The sequence below is a fragment of the Anabrus simplex genome, chromosome 9 (assembly GCF_040414725.1).
Source record: "Anabrus simplex isolate iqAnaSimp1 chromosome 9, ASM4041472v1, whole genome shotgun sequence".
NCBI lineage: Eukaryota > Metazoa > Arthropoda > Insecta > Orthoptera > Tettigoniidae > Anabrus > Anabrus simplex.
This window is the reverse complement of record NC_090273.1, coordinates 25728048-25753595: the sequence shown is the minus strand read 5'-3', so window position 1 is coordinate 25753595 and position 25548 is coordinate 25728048. Positions and strand designations below refer to the sequence as shown.

Here is a 25548-nt window from a genome sequence, read left to right as displayed (position 1 = left end):
TTTCGCCCTTGTGTGCTAGGCTGGGCTCATCAGTTGGTACCTAGCACACCTACCAAGACGCTGGCTAGTGCATACCGGGGAGGCCACTGCGTAGGCTAATTGTAGCCACCGGCAGTGCCAATGCACTATGAGACACTTTGTCTCATTATCAAAAATTGATGCCTGCTTGGCCATCAGATGATTAGATGTTGATTCCCATAGGGAATCTGAAATACTTGTTCCGAATGAGTAAATTTATAATACCAATATAAATGGTCCGTTATTGGACATTATAAATTTTCCAGCTAACTCATTCCTGGCTGCCAGCGTTTCGCCCTTGTGTGCTAGGCTGGGCTCATCAGTTGGTACCTAGCACACCTACCAAGACGCTGGCTAGTGCAATTAGCCTACGCAGTGGCCTCCCCGGTATGCACTAGCCAGCGTCTTGGTAGGTGTGCTAGGTACCAACTGATGAGCCCAGCCTAGCACACAAGGGCGAAACGCTGGCAGCCAGGAATGAGTTAGCTGGAAAATTTATAATGTCCAATAACGGACCATTTATATTGGTATTATAAATTTACTCATTCGGAACAAGTATTTCAGATTCCCTATGGGAATCAACATCTAATCATCTGATGGCCAAGCAGGCATCAATTTTTGATAATGAGACAAAGTGTCTCATAGTGCATTGGCACTGCCGGTGGCTACAATTAGCCTACGCAGTGGCCTCCCCGGTATGCACTAGCCAGCGTCTTGGTAGGTGTGCTAGGTACCAACTGATGAGCCCAGCCTAGCACACAAGGGCGAAACGCTGGCAGCCAGGAATGAGTTAGCTGGAAAATTTATAATGTCCAATAACGGACCATTTATATTGGTATTATAAATTTACTCATTCGGAACAAGTATTTCAGATTCCCTATGGGAATCAACATCTAATCATCTGATGGCCAAGCAGGCATCAATTTTTGATAATGAGACAAAGTGTCTCATAGTGCATTGGCACTGCCGGTGGCTACAATTAGCCTACGCAGTGGCCTCCCCGGTATGCACTAGCCAGCGTCTTGGTAGGTGTGCTAGGTACCAACTGATGAGCCCAGCCTAGCACACAAGGGCGAAACGCTGGCAGCCAGGAATGAGTTAGCTGGAAAATTTATAATGTCCAATAACGGACCATTTATATTGGTATTATAAATTTACTCATTCGGAACAAGTATTTCAGATTCCCTATGGGAATCAACATCTAATCATCTGATGGCCAAGCAGGCATCAATTTTTGATAATGAGACAAAGTGTCTCATAGTGCATTGGCACTGCCGGTGGCTACAATTAGCCTACGCAGTGGCCTCCCCGGTATGCACTAGCCAGCGTCTTGGTAGGTGTGCTAGGTACCAACTGATGAGCCCAGCCTAGCACACAAGGGCGAAACGCTGGCAGCCAGGAATGAGTTAGCTGGAAAATTTATAATGTCCAATAACGGACCATTTATATTGGTATTATAAATTTACTCATTCGGAACAAGTATTTCAGATTCCCTATGGGAATCAACATCTAATCATCTGATGGCCAAGCAGGCATCAATTTTTGATAATGAGACAAAGTGTCTCATAGTGCATTGGCACTGCCGGTGGCTACAATTAGCCTACGCAGTGGCCTCCCCGGTATGCACTAGCCAGCGTCTTGGTAGGTGTGCTAGGTACCAACTGATGAGCCCAGCCTAGCACACAAGGGCGAAACGCTGGCAGCCAGGAATGAGTTAGCTGGAAAATTTATAATGTCCAATAACGGACCATTTATATTGGTATCAGGACAGGCCCGTCGAGCCATTTCTCCTTTTGTGATAGGGCGGATTGATGGCCTTATCCGGGACAACTGATGAATCACAGAGGAAGAAAGATATTCGTGGATGTGTTTCATTCGGACGAGAGAGTGCAAGAGCAGGTGCGGTTATGATTCTGTCAACGACGTACCTCTTTCTATAACTGGAATTTATCATCTCGTCTCTTAGTGGAATAAATGTATTAACAATTTTGATAACTATTTTTGAATAAAACCATTCCATGGTCACATTGTAGTGGGTGTTCAGTTTTCATTTGACTGCCCCTTGATCATCATCATTTTACAGTTCCAGTTTCCCGGGTAAGTACTACTGGCGAGCCTCTTCCATTCTGTCTTACTGAGATACGTTCTGTTGTTAATCACGTCCTCCAGTGTCCTTCCCCGATCTGCAATATCCATCTTTACGATGTCCATCCAGTGGGTTCTTGGTCTTCCCACCATCCGTTTCCCTGCCACATGATACCAATATAAATGGTCCGTTATTGGACATTATAAATTTTCCAGCTAACTGCCACATGTCGCTCCATGTTAAGATATGGTGTCCTTGTTGGCTCCATCCTCATTACATACCCAATCCACATCAGTCTAGACATGCCGATCCGATCTAACAATGATGTAACAATCCCAGCTTCCTTCCTAACCACACCATTCCTCAATTTGTCCAGTTCAGTTTTTTTAATTGTGGACCTAAGGAACTTCATCCCGGATGCCTACAACCTTGATGGGTCTTTCTTAGTGAGGGTGTAGGTTTCAATACCATAGGTTAAGATTGGTATGAAGTACTGATTGAATATCACCAGCTTTGATTTTGTTGGTACTTTGGGATCCCAGAGGAGTGTTTGTATTTGCTGGTAAAAGTGAGAGCTCTTCTGCACTCTATTTGCCACCTCCATTGTGGCTAGTGTATCTCGATATATTACACTACCAAGGTATGTAAAGCTTTCCACACTTTCTAGTGAATGGTTTCCTAGCATGATGTTTGCTGGTCGTCCTTCTCTGTTTATTGCCATCACTACTGTTTTGAGTTTGCTTATCTTGAGACTGAACTGTTGGAACTTAACCTTTCCCTGCCCCTTACAGAAGGAAAAGTTGAAGTATCATTCATGTTTACAGTTATATCTTAGCAAAAGATTCAGTTCTTGTGCAAAGAAGAAGGTTTGACCAAGAAAACTGTCATGCAAAGTTTGTTTGTAATGCATGTCAACACCTTGTCAATGTTACAGTGGACAGTAAGCAGGGTTTCAGTTGGGTCCTTATGGAACTCCAACCTCACAGCCAAGATTGGGGCAAATATTCATTTATAGGACCAGGAGGAATTGACTGATTGATTGATTGATTGATTGATTGATTGATTGATTGATTGATTGATTGATTGATTGATTGATTGATTGATTGATTGATTGATTGATTGATTGATTGATTGATTGATTGATTGATTGATTGATTGATTGATTGATTGATTGATTGATTGATTGATTGATTGATTGATTGATTGATTGATTGATTGATTGATTGATTTCTCTGTTTGTAATAGTCACGCCTTCGGTCTGTTGAAGTGTAAGAGCTGAAGACCAGCAGTGAAACTGATGAGCAGGCAGCCAAATGGCACCAAATTAAAATGTCTGCACGCGGTAACAAATAACACTTTAACACATTCCCTCATATGGGATTGGGATCAGGAAGAGTATCCTACAGCACAACTGGGCCAAGTCCACATGTGCAATACAGGAGGTAGGGAAAGCATAGGAAGAAGGTAAAAGGTTACTTTATTTGTGTATTGGGCCAACCTCCTGTTCTGTCGTGCCAAGAGATCATGCGAAGCCCTTTCTAAACATACAAATGCAGCCTATTCAGTCATATCTTCTCAAATGACAAATGCTGTATGTACACAAATAATCCCCATATATATTTTTTTTTAATTTGGGGTGCAGATGTGATTTGTGTCAAAGGCAGTACTATCTTCCTGACAAACTGAATTCTGGAAATTGGCATTTTTCTGCCCAGTCTTATGGGAAATCAATTTCCACCATAACTGAGCACTGTGGGACGTATATTTTTGGGACAATTCACTTCATTTCTGTAGCGTCAGTTGAAGTAGTAGCATGTGTTGAGGAGAGCTGGTGTGAGTTCTCATTATATGTCATCCACAGCTAAAGAAAAGCTCCACATTATTGAAGAAGCATAGAAAACTGGTAATCACGCTGCAGGAAGAACATACCATGAGGAGAAACATTGCAGTACATGATTGGAGGAAAAATAAAGCTCATCTTGAACAGATAAACAGTAACCACCAGGCATTTTGTGAACGAAAAGCAATGTTTCCATAAATCAAAAACAGGATATGCAAATCACATTTGATGGAAAGAAACAATTTGGATATGCGGCAATGAGTTAAGTATTGCAAGAGACTATCCTCATTTTTTCTGTGTTGAAAGTCTGTTAAAAGGGTGTATTGAATAAGTGGAAATCAAAGTTTTATTGTTCTCTTTTTAATGAGTTAAATATGCCAACTGATAGCTAAATTACAGAATGGAAGGCTAGCTGTGAAAGTCTCAGGCATGTTTCTGAACAAAATAATTTCCATTTTTGTTTTTGTGAGAAAAATTACATTATGAAAAACAGACTGTGAATTTCCACAGATCTATTATCAGTTTGCTCCAGAGAAATTTGTATTTACTCCTGCAAATTGGTAAAGCAGACCAGATGCCAGCATATTTATATTCAATGGATCTCTTGGTATTCTATTCAAGTTCCAAGATATTAGATGACAAGGTTTCAATAGTCTACAAATAAACCGAACATTAACATAATAATTCTTAAAACTGAACCAGATAAGGATTTCACTACATCTACTCGGATACTTACACTGATCTGAAATTTTCTTTCAATTGTGTTGTCTTTAAATCTTGCCGTCACCAGTACTAGAGTCTTATCTTCCACAGAAATGTCGGTGTAATATGTTGGAATAATGATAGGCTTGTACGGAGCATCTGGATGATTCATGGCTTCTGCCGGAGCTTGAAACCAGCCAGCCAACTCTCGCTGCTGTTGAGCAGAAAGAGCAGGATTGTGCCTGATGCCAGCCAGTTTATTGTTCTGGAGGGTAGAGCCTGAATGAGTAAAATGCATATCGTTTAATAAAGATCGAAGATCTCAAACACTATCAACACATGAACTCAAGAGCAATGATAGATTTTACTTATCAGGTCATAAGACTTGTGTTTGTTATTTTATTATCTCTTTTAACAAGATTTATATTAATGCCCCAGTTTTTAAATTGTGTTTTATTTACTTGTCTTTAGTAGAGGCAAAGTCCTCTCTTACACTTAACCACATTACTATGCAGTAAAAATATTTTTTAAAATGAATTTCAATAGTAATACAAAATATATGCTTTAATAATAATTGTTTTAAACTAATATGTACGCTCAACCACACAAAAACTGACCATCACAGAAGATGAATTTCTTTCAAAATTATCTAGTTTGAAATAGGGTTACTCCAAAAACCATAAAAATCAGTTAGTGGGCATAAAACCAACAACATTATTATTATTATTGTTATGAACCAAAGTACAGAACACGAAAGCAATGATTACCTGATATCTTCAGTCCAAGCTGTTTGAAGCTGATACCATTCCCTCTATTGTTACTAAATTCACAGTTCTTGACAGTATTAGCCACATCTCTGGAGTATAGGTCAGAATAGAGAACACCTAAACCATCCTGGAAGTTGTCCACTACACGAACATTTTCCAGGGCATGCCGGGCGAGATCTATCTGCAATGCTGTCCACAACAAACAATAATGGAATCTAAAATGGCTCAAGTTAAATTTCATGCAGAAGAAAAGGTTATTATATAAGACAAAGTCTCCTATACACAGGATCTGTAAGATGAGCGTAATCGTCACGTAAACACAATACACTAAGTAAAAAAGTCAACTTTTAAATATTATCAATACCACTTCAAGTTATTCTACCATTAAATACATATACAGAGCAAAGACCATCAATTTTTAGGCAGCTAAGGATGTATTTTACGATTGTAAACATACGGAGACTGTACAGGATGCTTGTAAACAAGTTCTATAAATAGGTCAAATGTACCAAATTTTAATTTATTGTACTTAATAGAAGTTCAAATCAAATCAAATCAAAATCTCTTTATTTGCAAATGAGATGTCTACCTATGTGGCAAATGGTACACTAAAATACATTACTGTCAAGCACTAAATATTAAATTAACAAGAGAAGAAAATTTTCCTATAATACAATATTATACAATTTATGCTAACAATTTTTTCTATTAAACACACAGCTCATCCTTAATAAATTTATATTGTTTACAAAATTCTACTTATAATATCTCCTGTATTACTTACATATATAGATAACTGATATACAGTATGTGGAATTACTTCAAATGATACTATACAACTGGTATAAGATTAAACTTTACATTGCATTTATTTACTTCTATTTTTACCCATTTTGGAACCTAAGTAGCATAACGACCTGCTGGGTCTTAACCAGAGCCCCTTTTGCCACCACTTTTCAGAGTTCCTGAAGGGCCTTCACAGCTACCGTAGCGGTCCCAGGGCCCTCGAAGTCCCCACTGTACTTCACCCCTACAGGCAATCCCCTACTTTGGTTGTCCAAACTCCTTAGACCAGGGGATGGAATTAATTTATTCACACATATTTTTTTATTTACAATAACCTGCACTGGCCGAATGCCCTCTAACACTTCATTTATTTTCTCTGTTGCTGTTTATTCTTTTCTTGAATATCTGTACAGATTTTGGAAAAGGATCAAACACTACCCCTGGTAAACTGTTCCACTCCTTCACACCCTTCCCAATGAATGAAAATTTACCCCAATCGCTTCTGCTAAAATTCCTTCTAATTTTATATTTGTGGTCTGTCCTGCCGATATAATTATTTTCCAACTGAAGCCTATCACGGATATCTCCCCATGCTTCTTCTCTTGTATAGGCTCTATATAATCCAATAAGTCTAGTTTTCTCCCTTCTCTTACTTGAAGTTCAGACATATTCAGGTATATCAGTGTACATTAGAGTCGACAGTGAACTTTAACAGTCAAATTCAAATTTCCACAAGGATGAACATGAAGTATAAACTGAACAAAAGATTGTTAAATTGTAATGTAAATAGAATTTTATAAACAAGTCATATAGACTATGGTTTAATTATATCATATAGGCTATCAGTAGTGATAAGGACTTCTAGAATCATACAAATCTTTATGAGGTTCAAATGGACTACACACTGAAATCTCTGTCTAATTTTCATCAAACATGATGTGCCGTTTTACTCTATGGTTGTTAAGTAAGTTTTTTAATGTACGTTAATTTGTATTTTAACTTTATCTATAAAGCTGAAGCTGGCCCAATGAATGGGGCTGAAACTAGTGTAATTCTTTTAAGTATACAGGGTCTCTCATATAAACTCAGGTCGAATGCACGGTGTTTGTACTCTGTGGTACGGCAGCTGCCTCAGTCAAACTTATGTCACGCGCAACCACCCTGCTTTAAGCGTGTATACAATCTTATATGAAATCTTATCTTATGAAAACCACATTCTGGCCACTGTAATATTTCTGATTTCATTCATAATGTTTTCTTTCAGTTCTTCCAATGTGTAAGCATTTGTTCAATATACTTTTTTTTTTCTTTCAGATTAACCCACAAGTAAAAATCACAGGAGAATGGGGGGAAAATAGACCAGCACTGATCACTCTGTCTGCAAACACTTCCAAGATTGTAAGAAGGGAATCTTCTGCTGTATGAGCAGGGGATGAATCTTGTTGAATCTTCTTCCATTAACTGATGGAAGAATGGCATCAAAATGTCATCTTGGTACTTCTCTGCATTTACTGTTGTCTTGAAAAAATTGGCCAATTTTTTGTCTTGCACTAACAGCACACCAAACACCAATCTTCCTAACATAATGAGGGACTTCATAAACACCATTAGGATTTTCTGCACACCAATAGCAAGAGTTATGACTGTTCACACGACCAGCAAGATGAAACTAGGCCTCATCAGAAAAGAACACAAGCTGTGGGTCGAATAAATGATCATTCAATGATCCATGATCTTACTCTTTATCTGGATCAGCAGGTTTTAAACAATAGGCCTGTATAAATCTGTACGGTTTGATGTGTAAAGCTTTGTAGCTGTGTGCAGAAGAAACCAAAATCCCTACTTGTTGTGCTAATTTTGTGTGATATATTCAGTGACTATTCAAGATTCGCACTAATGTCATCTAGCTTTTCCTCTGTTAAAACTGTTCATATGCGTGCATGTTTTTTTATTAAGAACTGATCCAGTAGTTTCAAATTATTTACAATTATGCGAATCTGTGCTCGTGAAGGAGGCATTTCATCAGGAAACTGCTAAACAAATACATCATGTAACCGTCGAGCCAGCTCGTACTTAAAATAACTTATGAAAATACGGTGTTGTAATGATAACTGTCTCACCATGTTAACAGCTGAGATTCAGACTGGCGACTCATGCTTGCCAAGTCGAACATGTGCAGGCTGCTTGCAAGGTCAAGAACTCTGCGTGCACCTTCCATACTGCAGCTGCCAATGCACAGAGTACGAACGCCATGCAGGTTTATATGAGAAACCCTGTATTTTGTGTAGATTAGGAGGAGCAATCTTTTCAATTTTCATTGCCATCATCATGTATCATAAACAATGAAGAGGTTTTACGTACATTTTCTCACTATACACAACCAAATACACTGTGTAAGGGGAAGTTCCCCTCCATGTACAATCACAACTAGCATTACTACGCGCAATGATATTCCTTACACCAGGAGCTTTTATTTTAAGGCAAGAATTTGAGTTTTTTTAAATAATACTAAATTATACCACAAGATTTTAATGAGAATAATAAGGTAAGGGTTATTCTGCCCGAAGGCAGGTCCGAACCTCCACAGAGGTGTTCCTGAGCCAGAGTTTACGTGCAGTAGGGTGGCCAGTTCCTTTCCGCTCCTCCATTCCCTTACCCCCACCAACAGCGCGTGGCAACCCATCCAACTACTGACCACGCCCAATGTTGCTTAACTTCAGAGATCTCACGGGATCCGGTGTTTCAACACGGCTATGGCCGTTGGCTCATGAGAATAATGGACTGTTCAATTAGCCAACATTTATTTAATATGTAATACAAAGTAAAACTCATGGAAAAATCTTACTTACCAGGTTTAAATGCATTGGTGGCATAATCCAGCAGCCCTGCTCGTTCTATAGTCAGAAACTGTAAATCAGACCTCTCTGCCAAAACTCCCAGCCGAACTCCAGCCCACGAGGACTCATAGCAGCGCAAGCCGACATCGTTCTCATGCGAGCAAGAATTTTCAAACTCAGCAACATGTTCTGCTCGGCATTTTGTGATGTCAATATCATCTTCTGTACAGCGCACATTGCTGAAGAAACAAAATAACAAAACAAAATTTAAAACCAATTTATATCATCCTTTACATATAATCCCCTAAATAATGTAATATTTTCTAATATCTGGAAACTAACCCAAGCACATTCACCATCAAGGTGAAGGGTGAAGAACTAGTGCAAACTACCTTCTTCCAGTACTGTAAAACCTTGGATTGCAAACAACTTGGTCTGCAAATGTTTTCAAGACGAGCAAAAATTTTAAATGTATTCTAACTTGATAAACAAGTACTTATCTGATCTGGCCCCGGGGTGTAGGGGGCAACATGTCCGCCTGTCACCCGGCGGCCCCGGGTTCGATTCCCGGCCGAGTCAGGAATTTTTTAATTGTAAAGATTAATATCCCTGGCCTGGGGACTGGGTGTTTGTGATGTCCTTATTCTTCCTTTCCTCACACACAACATTTCACACTACCGCCATTCCGATTACACGCAGGTTCATACAATATGGTGCCAGTAGGGGCAAAAGATCCACATGGTTCGACGCCCCGAACAAATAGCATTTTAAAAAAGAAGTACTTATCTGTCTGCTAAGCATCACCATGCCTTGCTCATATAGTCATATATGTACCGTACTCTACGTATACTACAGAACTGTAATCATGTGCATGTACAAAGTTATTTGTGTCCAAGTGCAATGACTGTTATTTAATAGCTTAACTTTACTACAGCAATGAGCCAAGTAAAGAAAAAGTTGAAGAGGAAGGCAGTAAGAAAGAGATGATTATAGTAAAAGTTAATAAGAAAATAACTGAGAAGTATGAACAAGGTGTGCATGTGCCTGATAATGCAAGATCAAATCAAATCAAAAATCAAAATCTCTTTATTTGCAAATGAGGTATCTACCTCGGTGGCAAATGGTACACTAAAATACATTATTGTCAAGCACTAAATATTAAATTAACAAGAGAAGAAAATTTTCCTATAATACAATATTATACAATTTATGCTAACAATTTTTTCTATTAAACACACAGCTCATCCTTAACAAATTTATATTGTTTACAAAATTCTACTTATAATATCTCCTGTACTACTTACAAATATAGTCAACTGATATACAGTATGTGGAATTACTTCAAATGATACTATACAACTGGTATAATATTAATATTTACACTGCATTTATTTATTTACTTTTTTTTTTTTACCCGTTCTGGATCCTAAGTAGCATAACGACCTGCTGCGTCTTAACCAGAGCCCCTTTTGCCACCACTTTTCAGAGTTCCTGAAGGGCCTTCACAGCTACCGTAGCGGTCCCAGGGCCCTCGAAGTCCCCACTGTACTTCACCCCTACAGGCAGTCCCCTACTTTGGCTGTCCAAACTCCTTAGACCAGGGGATGGAATTAATTTATTCACACACATTTTTTTATTTACAATAACCTGCACTGGTCGAATGCCCTCTAACACTTCATTTATTTTCTCTGTTGCTGTTTATTCTCTTCTTGAATATCTGTACAGATTTTGGAAAAGGATCAAACGCTACCCCTGGTAAACTGTTCCACTCCTTCACACCCTTCCCAATGAATGAAAATTTACCCCAATCGCTTCTGCTAAAATTCCTTCTAATTTTATATTTGTGGTCAGTCCTGCCGATATAATTATTTTCCAACTGAAGCCTCTCACGGACATCTCCCCATGCTTCTTCTCCTGTATAGGCTCTATATAATCCTATAAGTCTAGTTTTCTCCCTTCTCTTACTTAAAGTTTCCCACCCAAGTTCCTTTAACATTTCTGATACACTACTCTTTCTCCTGAAATCCCCTGTTACAAATCTTGCTGCTTTCCTCTGCACACTATCTATTTCTTTTATTAGGTATTCTTGGTGAGGATCCCAAACACTGTTTGCATATTCCAATAATGGACGAACCATACTCAAGTAACTTTTTTCTTTTAATTCTTTGTTGCATCCTTTAAGTAGCCTCATTATGACATGTAACGATCTGTATGCTTTCCCAACAATGTCATCAATATGACCCTTCCAGTGCAAATTACTTTCAAATCTCACACCTAAGTATTTGCACTTATGCAATGTCTACATCAACTAATTGCACAACATTAAGAAGAACTAAAGAATCTGGATACAGCAAAATGAGTCAAGAGAATATTGAGGCAATGACCACATGTTCTAGAAAGTGTAGTAAAGTTCCTTCTCATGATGATCACTTTAAATCAATACATGTTTGTTGTTGTGAAACTAATCATCTGCATTTTAATTATTTGTTTTGGGAAAATTCCCTTTGATATATAAGTGCTCACTTAGTTAGAATGAGCATGAATACATTTTTGTCAACAATTTCCTGAGTATTCTACACAGTACTGGGCCTTTGAAATATCTGTATATTGGTTTAATGTCTTCATATTTCATGGTTTAGTTTTTGTTGGTTGGATAGAGTAGCCATCTCCAAACTCAACATCAGGAAACAGATATGGGTGGTGTAAAATAAATTTTGGTAATAACAAAACAAATATTCTTCCTGCCAACCTGAAGTTACAGTCGTATTATTCCATATCTGATTGCTACGATAATTTGAAGCTCAGAGATTAAATCCAGTCAGCAATTACGAAAATTCACCCTTTCTGTTTCACCATACCTGGGAAACTGGAGATGGTTAACTGATGATGATGATAATGATGATGATGATGATGATGACCCTTTCTGTTCGATCAGTGTCCAAACAAACTTCCTTGGTTTTCTTTGTGTGCCTTCACATGGATTACAAAATTTGAGTATAAAAATCAAGTATCAGCTTAATATTCAGAAGAAATAAAAAATGGCGTATGGCTTTTAGTGCCGGGATATCCCAGGACGGGTTCGGCTCACCAGGTGCAGGTCTTTTGATTTGACACCCGTAGGCGACTTGTGCGTCGTGATGAGGATGAAATTATGATGAAGACAACACGTACACCCAGCCCCCGTGCCAGGGAAATTAACCAATGATGGTTAAAATTGCTGACCCTGCCGGGAATCGAACCTGGGACCCCTGTGACCAACGGCCAGCACGCTAACCATTTAGCTATGGAGCCAGAATATTCAGAAAGTAGAATCAGAAAGCTAAGAACTTACAGAAAAGGAGTAGTTAACTGACAATATCTTATAACATAATATACTGTGATGCAAACATACCTTAGAATGACATTCTCTGAAGTTCCAGAAGCAGGTATGTCAGCTCTCTGCAAGAACCAGTCATCCGGATTTAGTACGAGTCCCAGTTGATGACAAACAAGTGCCGCATCCACTATGTCCCATCCATAGTTGCATACGGTGCCCCAAGTTCTTCCAATGCGGACCTGTAATCGTCCCTCCATCTCTGTCCGTCCCCCCACCAGTCTGACAGGTACGGTGCTCTCCACAGGCTTCTCAGTCTCGGTATTGTTATCAGGTACTTCTATTCGTTCTTCTTTAAGGGTGAGTCGGATGTCATTTGGACCGCGACCTCTTGCCTCTACATAGCCAGCCACCATCATTCCCACAGAAGAAGGGAACCTAGTACGTAAAAAAGACAATTGGAAATTAGATAATCATGAACATATCCTGGGGATTTCATGCACTTCAACTGACTTCACTACGCTTTCCAAAGGTAAACAAACTTCTCACTTGTAATTTGTTTTGTGTTTTTATCCTTATCTTCTTTTTTGTTACTCCCTCCTCTGATGTTGACCTGTCATTGTATTTATCCTATCATATGTCCCAATTCAGGTTTCTATCTTTCTATATGCAACTTTTCTTCTTCTTCTTCTTGTTTGGGCCTACTGAGGACCACGGGGCTCGTTTCAACTCCTTGTATGGAAATTCTGTTTTTTCTTTGCCCAGAAACTTTATTTATACTATTTTTCTCCTTTTCATTACTTATAAGTGTTAGAGGGATGGTCATACTGATAAATAATTGGAAAAAAATAATTAGATACCTCACGCCATTGTCATTTTATCAGCTGCTGAATTTAGCCAATTAGATCGCTTTGTAGGTGAATTCAAATGGGCTGTACGAGGCGGTGTTGCACGTGGCTTGGTAGAGCTTGAGAGCCATGCCGAGAAATGAGTATCAAACACTAACACACCGTTAGTTTCAGCCAATGCCACTGTAGCTTATCTGTTATGGGCCAAGCCTATCAGCAGGGAGTCCTTGTCCAAGACCCTCCCCTGGAGAAGTTTATTTCTTCTATTGATGCTCTCAAGCCACGTGCAGATTTAGCAGATTTAGCAACACTGCCTCGCAAAGCCCATTTGAATTCGTTCACAAAGCGATCTGATTGGCTAACTTCAGTAGCTAATAAAAGGACAACGACATGAGATATCTAATTTATTTTTATTCAATTATTAATCAGTATGACCAACCCTCTAATGTCCATATACCTGGTTCACGTTGTTGCCTATCACACTTAATAGACTCATTGGGTTCCTTTTCTCTTTTGTGTTTGTCATGTGTTCATAATCTTTCAGCATCTGTATTCATCTTCACCTTTTGTCTCTTCTCTCTTCCTGTGTTTATCTGGCTTTCTTCTTATCCTATGCTTCGTACATAAGACTTAAGATCTGTCAAGATGGGCCTCACCGAGTGTTGAAGCCCATCCAGAAGAAGCTGGATGCAGAAAAAAGCTCACCGGGGCCTGAGAAGAAATGGATCCTGATTCAAGAACTGGAAAAAAATCCAAAGAAAAGCAGCTCGATTTGTTCTGAGTGATTTCTGACAAAAGAGTAGCGTTACAAAAATGTTGCAATGTTTGGGTTGGGAAGAATTGAGAGAAAGGAGAAGAGCTGCTCGACTAAGTGGTATTGAATAGGTTGAACCTCCTTTTCAATTATTTAATTTTTAACATCAATAATTTCAATACGGAACAATGAAGTTTTTATCTTTAAGTGGTATGTTCCGAGCTGTCAGCGGAGAGATGGCGTGGAATGACATTAGTAGACGAATAAGTTTGAATGGCGTTTATAAAAGTAGGAAAGATCACAATATGAAGATAAAGTTGGAATTCAAGAGGACAAACTGGGCCAAATATTCGTTTATAGGAAGGGGAGTTAGGGATTGGAATAACTTACCAAGAGAGATGTTCAATTAATTTCCAATTTCTTTGAAATCATTTCGGAAAAGGCTAGGAAAGCAACAGATAGGGAATCTGCCACCTGGGCGACTGCCCTAAATGCAGATCAGTATTGATTGATTGATTGATTGATTGATTGATTGATTGATTGATTGATTGATTGATTGATTGATTGATTGATTGATTGATTGATTGATTGATTGATTGATTGATTGATTGATTGATTGATTGATTGATTGATTGATTGATTGATTGATTGAACTGAGATTAAATGAGGAGAGAGCCCATGTATTTGAAGACTGCAGTGTATGAGGATGTGATGATTGCCCTTGTCCTATTCTATTTTCATCATCCTCATCTCCTTTTCTGTTGCTCCCTCTCCTCACAGTGACCTCTCATTGTGCTTATCCTACATATGTGTCATTTTTGTATTTCATGCTACCGGTACTATCTTCTTATATGCTGTATGATTTGATATTTATCATTTATTTACCTTTGAAAAGTAGTGAAATCAGTGGAATTAAGCGTGTCATTTTATCACCAATACAGAATAAAACACAGAAATGTATGTCCTTGCCCGAGGTGGTACAGCTGTTTTCAGGCATAAACCCCAATGAAGGTGACCTGCATGTAACATTTTAACCACACCATACACCAGCCCTCCTGCCAATTCGAAATGTCTGGCAATACTGCAAATCAAACCCAAACCCCCGAGGATGGCAGCTAATAATGCTAACCGCTACACTATGGAGGTGAAAAGGAAACAATAGATGTCAACTTTCAATACAGTGTATCATAATCCAAAATCATTCCGTTTGCATTTGTGGTTACAGGACATGACAGTGGTGGCACAATCTTATGGGTTCAAATATCACCATCACCAACCCTGAAGATGGCTTTCCACAGTTTCCCCATTTTCACACCATGAAAATGCTGGGGCTGTACCTTAATTAAGGCTACAGCCACTACCTTCTCATTCCTAGCCCTTTCCCATCCCTACATCGCCAAAAACCTTCGATGTGTTAGTGCAACATTAAACCAACAGAAAAAAAAGAGAAAAAATTGAGGGTCCCAGTCCTTTATGTAAGAAGCACCCCCAAAACATATTCTTCATGAGATGTTGTTTGGTCTGTTCCAAATGTGCTGAAGTTGTTGGCTCATTCTTCACTCGGCACACATATTGAAACCTGTGCCCCATACACTTCAAAGTGACTCTCATCAGAGAAAAGATTTTTTTTTTTTTTTTCAGTGTTCCATTGTCCAATTGCAATGACTGCATCCCCATAAGAGTCGTTTCCTGCACATTTTTCCTATTAGGTGTTTCTTTACAGGTTTGCAAGCTTTCCTTCCAGCTGCCAAAAGTCTACTTCAGTGTCGTTTTCTTTTTCCTGCCACAGTTTCCCTTCAACTTCAGTGAAACTGAGCCAGTCTGTTTGTGCCGCTGGATAATTCTATTTATAATACCTAAAGCAGCACCAAATTTAGTAGCTAACTCTGTGACATAGACGCATTCTGAGATAATGGTATAACTACACTATGCCATGGGAGTCATATCCATTGAAGACAAAGGAATTACTAACCGCACAATTCCTCAAAAGTGACATTTATCCAATTAAATACACTTTTAACCAAAAATGCCGGCCCTGTGGTGTAGGGGTAGCATGCCTGCCTCTTACCCAGAGGCCCCAGGTTCGATTTCTGACCAGGTCAGATTTTTTTACCTGGGTCTGAGGGCTGGTTCGAGGTCCATTCAGCCTACGCGATTATAACTGAGGAGCTATCTGATGGTGAAATGGCGGCCCTGGTCTAGAAAGACAAGAATAACGGCCGAGAGAATTCGTCGTGCCGATCACACAGCACCTCATAACCTACAGGCCTTCGGGCTGAGCAGTGGTCGCTTGGTAGACCATGGCCCTTCAGGGCTGATGTGCGAGGGGGTGATATTTAACCAAAAACAATTGTCCTCCAGATTAATTACCAATGAATAACAGTGCAAGGAATGCACAGAAAGTGCAGGATCTAAGAATAAGCAATATGTAGCACATTACTACTGAACATTGGGAAAATTATTTTTTTAAATACCTCATTCCAATTAATTCACACAGTAATGTAGAAGAGACTAAGAGACTGCAGGTTGCCATTATCCATCTTAAAATGCTACACAAGCACTCTGAACAAAACAGCTAATTATGAACATGTAAAATACTAGTAATTTACTATAAATTGTTCAGGATAATGCATTATCTACAAACTTGAAATTGAATTTCAAATAAACACTTAGGCTTACTCACTTAAGTGTTACTCCAGGTTGCAGTGTCAATTTCCCACCAGGTCTGATGTTGATATCACGCTCCACAATATATTCTCCTGCTTTAAGATTCTCTATTCCATCTACCTCACCACCCACAAGGTTTGTTCCTGGGGTGTTAAACTGCGGAATGAATGTTGGCTGAGAGATTACAGTTGTTGCCAAAGGATTACTGCTGTGTAGTAGAAATGGTAGAAATATGATCTTTGCCAAGTTGTAACGATCTTTCCTGGAAGATTTCAAGATGAAAGAGACATACAAAATTATTTTAAATTATAGAAAGTCATTAACTAATGTACAATAGTGGTAAACAGGAACAACTCCCCTCAGGGACACACCATTTAAGATTATGAAAGGATGTTTGACACAAACTCTCATTACCTTTCAGTTTATCAACTCATTATAACTTCCTTTTTTCTTTAAGTCTGACATTCTCTGAACTTACCTGTGAAATATCCTGGAGTAGATTTGTTCTTCAGTTGAAAATCCCAACCAATTGTAAGTGCAGTTTATAACTTTACTCTGATCCTCCAAATGAGACCCAATTTCATAGCTTGATTCAGGATTTTGCAATATGTTCCTAAAGACATGCACATTACTTGAGCTAACAACCACTGGAGCAGCAACACGACTTCGAGGAAGGAGCTTCATTCCTTCCCCTTCTAGAGCACCAAACGGTTCACGGATTCGATTATCTTTCACAAAATTATACAGAAATATTAACTTCTGCACTTCACTGTAAGGCGACAAACCAAGATTCACAACATACACACCAAAATTGCTCTCAAAATAATTGTTTCTGACTTGTAAATCAGTAGGTAGAATCTCAAATTCTTCAAGCAACTGATTTTTCACTAGAATACATCCATAAGTATGACCTTTAAAATTGTTATATTCTATCTTTCCGTGAAGATTCAAGGCTGGTTTTAATTTGATTCCAGGTTTCTTATTTTGAGTGAAAATATTGTGACCAATCTGCAACCTTAATATTCCTTCTCCAGCCCTCCAACATGATAAGACCTCAATTGCTGTATCAATGCTGTCGTTAAACCAGTTACCAGTAACATTCACATATGCATCGCCACAAAAATTACCTACAAACACACCCATTTCTTTATTCTTGAAGATTTCTGAATATGACACCACTGTTGTTTGATTTAAAGCAACATATTCATCATGTAGACTATCATTCAGCCATACAGCAAGTCCATATCCCTGATTAGAAGATAGAGAACTGTGTGTTATGTTCCGATTGCCACCAGTATATGTGATATTAATGCCATCGCCTTTGTTGAATGCTATTCGACTGTCAGACACATTCACATCGCCTGCCCCTCGAACCACATGTACCCCAGCCACATGGTTGTTGTTAGAGACTGAACTCTGGTGGACATGAACCAAACTTCGAAGGTTCTCTATCACTACACCTCGCCCATTGTTGTCTGCCACAGTTGAACTGGTGACATTTAAGTCATAAGACTTTTCTGAAAAGAATCAACAAAAGAACAATAATTAAACTCAGCCATAATGTTTAGTTCTGAAATGCAGAGACCTGAAGCAGAAAAAGATTTTAAAATATGATAATATATTTTTTTAATCTTTGTTCAGTTTGGAAATATGAATTTATATTTAGCTGTATTGCAAAATGAAATTTCAAATCCTAATGACAATGGCATGAAAAGATTTTATACAATGCAGTTTATTTGCAAAGTGTACCATTTCATTCTCCTACATCTTAAGAGATTTCTTTGAATATCCCAAAAAATCTATCAAGAAATCTACAAGATCTCAGGGATGAGATAAAATTCACAGAAAAATGTAGCTTAATATAAAATAGTCTAAATATTCTAAAAGTCATCAAATGAATGACACAAAAGTTTTCTGTATTTTTATTCAATCACTACTGATCTGCACTAAGAGCAGTCACCTAGGTGGAAGATTCCCTATCTGTTGTTTTCCTAGCATTTTCTTAAATGATTGCAAAGAAATTCTAAATTTATTGAATATCTCCCTTGGTAAATTATTGCAATCCCTAGCTCCCCTTCCTACAAATAAATATTTGCCCCAATTTGTCCTCTTGAATTCCAACTTTATCTTCATATTGTGACCTTTCCTACTTTTAAAGACACCACTCAAACTTATTTATCTACTAATGTCATTCTATGTAATTTCTCCACTGTCAGCTCAGAATATGCCATTTAAGTCTTAAAAAACACACATATCCACCTATTCAATACATGCAATGTTCTTGGTTCATGTCCAATTATAAGAACATTGCATGTATTGCATAGGTGGATTATTTGAATAAATATTTGTGTTTTTTAAGATATGAAATTCAATACGGATAAACAATGAGATTGATTACTTGTAACATGCCACTTAGTGGAGCAGCTTGTCTCTTTTCTCCAAAGTCTTCCCAGCCCAAACTTGCAACATTTTTGTAACACTACTCTTTTGTCGGAAATCACCCAGAACAAATTGCGCTATTTCTCTTTGGATGTTTTCCAGTTCTTGAATCAAGTAATCCTGGTGAGGGTCCCATACACTGGAACCGTACTCTAGTTGGGGTCTTACCAGAGACTTATATGCCCTCTCCTTTACATCCTTACTACAACCCCTAAATACCCTCAGAACCATGTGCAGAGATCTGTACCCTTTATTCACAATCCCATTTATGTGTTTACCCCAGTGAAGATATTTCCTTATATTCACACCTAGGTACTTACAATGATCCCCAAAAGGAACTTTCACCCCATCAATGCATAATTAAAACTGAGAGGACTTTTCCTATATGTGAAACTCACAACCTGACTTTTAACCCCTTTTATCATCATACCATTGCCTACTGTCCATCTCACAACATTATCAAGGTAATTTTGGAGTTTCTCACAATCTTGTAACTTATTTATTACTCTATACAGCATAACATCATCTGCAAAAAGCCTTATCTCTGATTCCACTTCTTTAATCATATCATTGATATATACAGTATTTAAGAAAACATAAAGATCCAATAATACTGCCTTGAGGAATTCCCCTCTTATTCATTACAGTGTCTGATAAAGCTTCACCTACTCTCATTCTCTGAGATCTATTTTCTAGAAATATAGCCACCCATTCAGTACCGGTAACTCTTTTGTCTAGTTCAATTGCACTCATTTTTGCCAGTAGTCTCCCATGATCTACACTATCAAGTGTTTTAGATAGGTCAATCATGATACAGTCCATTTGACCTCCTAAATCCAAGATTTTGCTATATCTTGCTGGAATCCTACAGTTGAGCTTCAGTGGAATAACCTTTCCTAAACTCAAACTGACTTCTTTTCATATCATAAGTTATTTCATTTTTATTACTTTGACATGAAATTCAGTGGTTTATTTGACATAAAGAACAATATATAAAACATTCTTCCATCAACTCATAATAATCTGAAACTTATGGATGAATTACAGTTATTAATTCTCCCATTCATTCAGATATTTTGTATAATACTTACGGTAGCCAGAGGTGATCTTTAAGAGTGCTAACAGCTGCACCCTTGCTTGTGCCTTGTAAGTGATAAACACACTATTGCGGTTTGTTTTAACACTCTGAGGTTTTGTATTGTTCCGTATCATTATAGTGGCAAGAAGTGGTTCCCTCGTACTTGATCCATCATATATCTTGACACTGCCACTGTCATTACGGTTAGTCGTCATCCCAACAAAGTGAACGGTGATGCTCTGTCCAGGCTGTGTGTAGAAATACTGGAAGAAAAGAGAAACAAAATACTAGAAATATGATATTGGGAATAAGGGAAGGTGATCCTCAACAAAACAAAGCCAACTTCCAGGTTGGGTTAGGGATGAAACTCTAACATAGAATCCTCTTGGAGGAAACAAACTTTTAAGACAGATTTAATTTATTTTAATTCATACAAGTCACAAATGCCTCCAATAATGGTACACAAACACCTACACATTACACAATTTACAAATGTACATAGGCTGCCTTTGGTTGGCAGTAATGAAAACTGGATTAAAGAAAATAATAATATTTTCGTCTTAGTGCAGGAGAATGGAAAACCACAGAAAACCATTCTCAGGACAGGCAATGGTCGGGGCCATCTGTGAGGTCCAGCCCTGTCCCATCTCCCGAATGCAGAGCCATAGAGCCATGGTAGAGTCGTGGCCACCCCTCCTCTGCTCGGTTGGCTGGTCTGAGTGCAGAGCTGTTGGACCACAGACCAACCGTGGTCACTTATGAGCCGAGACCCACTCTCTGCATCTACTGTGTTATTATTCATACGTGAAAGCTTAGTAAGATAGCTGATCAATGCTATTTAAACTTGCTGCTTAATGATGGTGGGTGAAGTGATAACTCTTCCCTGATGAGACAAATTCCATGAGAATAGAAACTCTGGCTTGTCCGACAACCTTTCCATGATAACCATACCCCTACCTCCTTCTGTCCATCCAGCCAGGCACTAAACAGACCCTCCCTGCACTAGCTGTCCAAGCACTTCTTTAAATATTAGGACTACAGTCTTTTAAGAAATATCTTCTTATAAGAAAACGACTCACCTTATAGCAAGTCTTCTCTGATGGTACGTACTGCTCCTGTTCCACCGTCACCAGGATTGGGTAGGATTGTGTGCCTGTTGTGGGGATGGTGCATAAATCATAAACTTCTTTCCGATTCAGCTTCTCATCCATCACAAAATCATGATGAACGTACTTTATTCCGTCTCCTCCATTTTCAGTTATAGTGCATCCATCAATATGTGCCATTCCTGATGAACTATTTACATACACTCCATAGCCTGTAAAAATAAATGACACATTAGCATATACACTTTCATCATAAGTAACAAAAGTTCTTCACCTGTGGTCAAAAATATCCAACATCAAAATTTTGACACCCTGAATGAAATGATACAAGGAATGGCATCAAATAAAAATGCCTGCCCAGAGTAGTGATTTTTTAAAAATATATGTGGGATTTGATTTGTCACTTGTTTGTTTCCTTACATTACTTACATTGACCCACATTTTTTAAGTCGTAAACTGAACCACAGAAGCTGCCTTTTTAATTTTATGTTTTATTTCCTTTCTAATCTGTTGTGACTCATACTGTGTTTTATACGTTACTTAATTATATTACTCTAGGCTGGGCTGAGTGGCTGAGACAGTTGAGGTGCTGGCCTTCTGACCCAGCCTGGCAGGTTCAATCCTGGTTCAGTCTGGTGGTACATGAAGGTGCTCAAATATGTCAGCCTCATGCTCATGTCAGTAGATTTACTGGCATGTAAAAGAACTCCTGTGGGACTAAATTCTGGCACCTTGGCATCTCTGAAAAACGTACAAGCAGTTAGTGGGACATAAAGTTGTTGTTGTTGTTGTTGTTGTTGTTGTCGTTGTTGTTATTATTATTATTATTATTATTATTATTATTATTATTATTATTATTATTATTATTATTATTATTGTTGTTGTTGTTGTTGTTGTTGTTGTTGTTGTTGTTGTTGTTGTTGTTGTTGTTTTACTCTGAAATGAAAATCAAGTGCTAATCATAAACCAAACCAAAACCAAACCGCAGCAGCCCCGAAGGGCCTTGGCCTATCAAGTGACCGCTGCTCAGCTCAAAGGCCTGCAGATTACGAGCTGCCATGTGGTCGGCACAACGAATCTCTCCGTCATTATTCTTGGCTTTCTAGATCAGGGCCACTATCTCACTGTAAGTTAGCTCCTCAATTGTAATCACGGAGGCAGAGTGGACTAAAAAACAAACAACTAACAACAAACAACTAAGAAACATCAAAGCAGCCCTCAGATTCACATAAAAATCTCTGACACAGTTGAGGCGCTGGTCTTCTGACTCCAACTTGGCAGGTTCAATCCTGGCTCAGTCTGGTCGTATTTGAAGGTGCCTAAATATGTCAGCCATGTGTCGGTACATTTACTGGCATGTTAAAAAACTGCTGCTGGACTAAATTCTGGCACTTTGGCATCTCCAAATATCATAAAAGTAGTTAGTGGGTCATAAAGCCAATAACACTATTATTAGAAAGTACCTGACCTGGCCAGGAATTGAACCCGAGGCCTCCAGGTAAGAGGCAGGCATGCTACCCCTACACCAGGGCTGGCTCAAGGGTTAATAGGTCACATAAAACAATAAACGAAACTTCCTCCCACAAGCTCATTACTAGGGCATGGATTTCTATGACCTGGAAGTTCTGGAAATATGCCTGCACTTATACCCTAAAAATACCAAAATATAGCATGAAAACTTGGATATTTGATGCAAACAAAATTGAATATTGTCCAAAACTTGCTCCAAAGAGACTTTATTCATCATTGGCAAGAACTGGCAGCGAAAAATATTGAATGCTAGGAAAATGTAAGTTCAGATATTCACTTCGCAGATACCGATAGAAAGAGGAGATATGAACGCAAAATGGAACAGTCTCATAAACATTTCAAAATCTCAGGAACAGAACCAGCTTTTGGGTGGTTAGGCCGTGTGCGTTTGCAGAATTTCACCCAGACATGCCATTTGGGCTCATCAGTTGGAATGACACATCCCTCCAAGACTGCTTAGCAGTGGCAGACCAACTGTGTGGTCCTGCCATGTTTTTGGAATTGTATCTCCATAGGGAGTACATATTTTTGGATGGAGAATTCACTTCTCCTTTAGCAGGTTATCAATCACTATTTGCTAACAAGGCAGGACCATGTAGTTGGTCTGCCACTGCTAAGCAGAGTCTTGGAGGGGTGTGCCAATCTAACTGATGAGCCCAAATGGCACGTCTGGGAAAAACTCGGCAAACGCACATGGCCTAACCACCCAAATGGTACTTCTATTCCAGAGATTTTAAAATCTGCAGCCATGAAAGCCATTTTTGGAATCATAAACATTTCATTCAGATATTAGATTACAATTGTATCTGAATGTTAAACAGACCTCTATTATTCCTTAAAGTGCAGTTGGTAAGAATCACAGGAGCGTTAGGCGAGGTAATGTTCAGTCCATTGTACGCTGAGTGTGCGATTACAAGACCCGTCATTTGAGGAGGAACTCCAGCAACATCGATCGCTGATACTGCAGCATTATCACGGCCAGCACCTGCAAATCTAAAGGACAACCATTTGATTACAATCACGTGTAACACCCATCTTTCATGAAGTCTGTCAGGATTTCAAACTGCCAGTTCGCATGAATAAGAATTACTTACTTAATATCCACATAAGCCAGCTCAGAGTGAGATCTTGGAATGTACGTGTTTTCGACGCTAAGAACACGGCTGAACTTGGCATCTACAAAATGAATCCCCCGCCAGTGTTGTATTATGTTCAATGAAGATGAGGAGTGTTTAGCAACACACTGGACACCGAGATCTGGATGATAATCTGTAATTAAAAAACAATGCAATACCTTAAAATCAAAATATGTACTAAATAGAACTGAGCAATATTAGATTAATATGTCTAAGATCTGAAACTAAATCTTGCTATTTCCAACAGAGTGTCACAATATTAATTCTTAACTGAAAATCTCACATCCTTAATTCCCCAGAGCTTAGCATGGTTTGTCTCTGATTTGAGTGTTTGGGAAACCATGGTTAAAAATGGACTTGGAAGAGAAATGTTAGAAATGGTGCAAGCAATGTACAACAACTGTATTAACAGGGTACTGACCCCAGTTGGAAGGACAGAATGGTTTAGGAATAAGACTGTACTAAGACAGGGGTGTGTGTTATCACTTTTGTTTATTATGGTCATGAACGTAATTGGAAAGGAAACGAAGGAAGCCTATGGAGATAAAGATATGAAAATACTGCTATTTGCAGATGATGTTGTGATCTGGGGAAAGAACAGCAAAGAAGTGCAACAACAACTAGATGTACTGAACAAAAAAACTGAGAAGTATGGCATGAAAATCAGTACAAACAAAAGCAAGACTATGGTGATGTCGAGAGGGGAAAGGCAATGAAAGGCCACTGTGAAAATTGGAAGTCAGAGTCTGGAAATTGTGGACAGTTTTAAATGCCTAGGAAGTGAATTAATGCAAAATGCTAGGGTGAACATGGAGATTAGCAGAAGGATACAGTAGGGCAATGCATTCTACCAAAGTGTAAGAAAACTTGTTTGAAGCAAAGAAGTACCAAGGAAAAGTAAAGAGATAATATACAAAATGTGCCCATACTGACTTATGGAGCTGAGACTTGGACTTTGACGAGCAGGCAAGAGAGTAGAATTCAAGCCAGTGAAATGAAATTCCTAAGAAGTATGATAGGAAAGACAAGGAAAGACAGAGTGAGAAATGAAGATGTTAGGAAGGAAGTTGGGATAGGAAAGCTAAATGAGAGAGTTGAAAAGAGTAAACTGAGGTGGTTTCGACATGTAAAGAGGATGGAGGAGAATAGAATAACAAGACAGATACTGGAGGCAAAGTGTGAGGGCAAGAGAACAAGAGGAAGACCTAGAACAAGGTGGACTGAATCAGTGAAGAGCGGCATAAGAAGACAAAATTTAGACTGGGACAAGATTGTGGAAGAGGAATAGTGGAAGGAAAGAGGAAAATGGAGAAGTGCCATAAATACCCCGACCCGGCAGGAGCTGGATAGGGGGAGTTGATGATGATGATGATGATGATGATGATGATGATGATGATGATGATGATGATGATTGACTGCCAGCAATGTCAATATTTTTGGCTCACTCCAATTTGGAAAACCCAAGTTTAGTAAAAACTAAACAGTTAGCAGTGGTTAGTAGTGAGGCCTGGACCAGATTGACCGCCAATGTCCATTGAGTATATGGCACTTCCAGAAGAAGAAGAAGAACTAAAAAGTACTCCATGGATGTTTATAGAGTCCATCAGAAGTGTGTTGTTTTTCTAGAGCATTCCTATAAAC

At 38.7% G+C, this 25548-nt stretch overlaps 1 protein-coding gene across 1 annotated transcript in view; it reads right to left on the bottom strand.

The window, feature by feature from the left end:
* Window positions 1-25548, bottom strand: part of bark (protein bark beetle) — a 223768-nt gene that overhangs the window by 60472 nt on the left and 137748 nt on the right. Inside the window, exons 4-13 of the mRNA XM_067153381.2 lie at window positions 23866-24040; window positions 23595-23764; window positions 21215-21453; window positions 20149-20398; window positions 17097-18135; window positions 16635-16880; window positions 12428-12787; window positions 9049-9275; window positions 5414-5602; window positions 4681-4925 (exon numbers count right to left, since the gene is read on the bottom strand). Of these exons, the coding sequence (XP_067009482.2) occupies window positions 4681-4925; window positions 5414-5602; window positions 9049-9275; window positions 12428-12787; window positions 16635-16880; window positions 17097-18135; window positions 20149-20398; window positions 21215-21453; window positions 23595-23764; window positions 23866-24040 (3140 nt within the window). The remainder of the gene's footprint in view (window positions 1-4680; window positions 4926-5413; window positions 5603-9048; window positions 9276-12427; window positions 12788-16634; window positions 16881-17096; window positions 18136-20148; window positions 20399-21214; window positions 21454-23594; window positions 23765-23865; window positions 24041-25548) is intronic.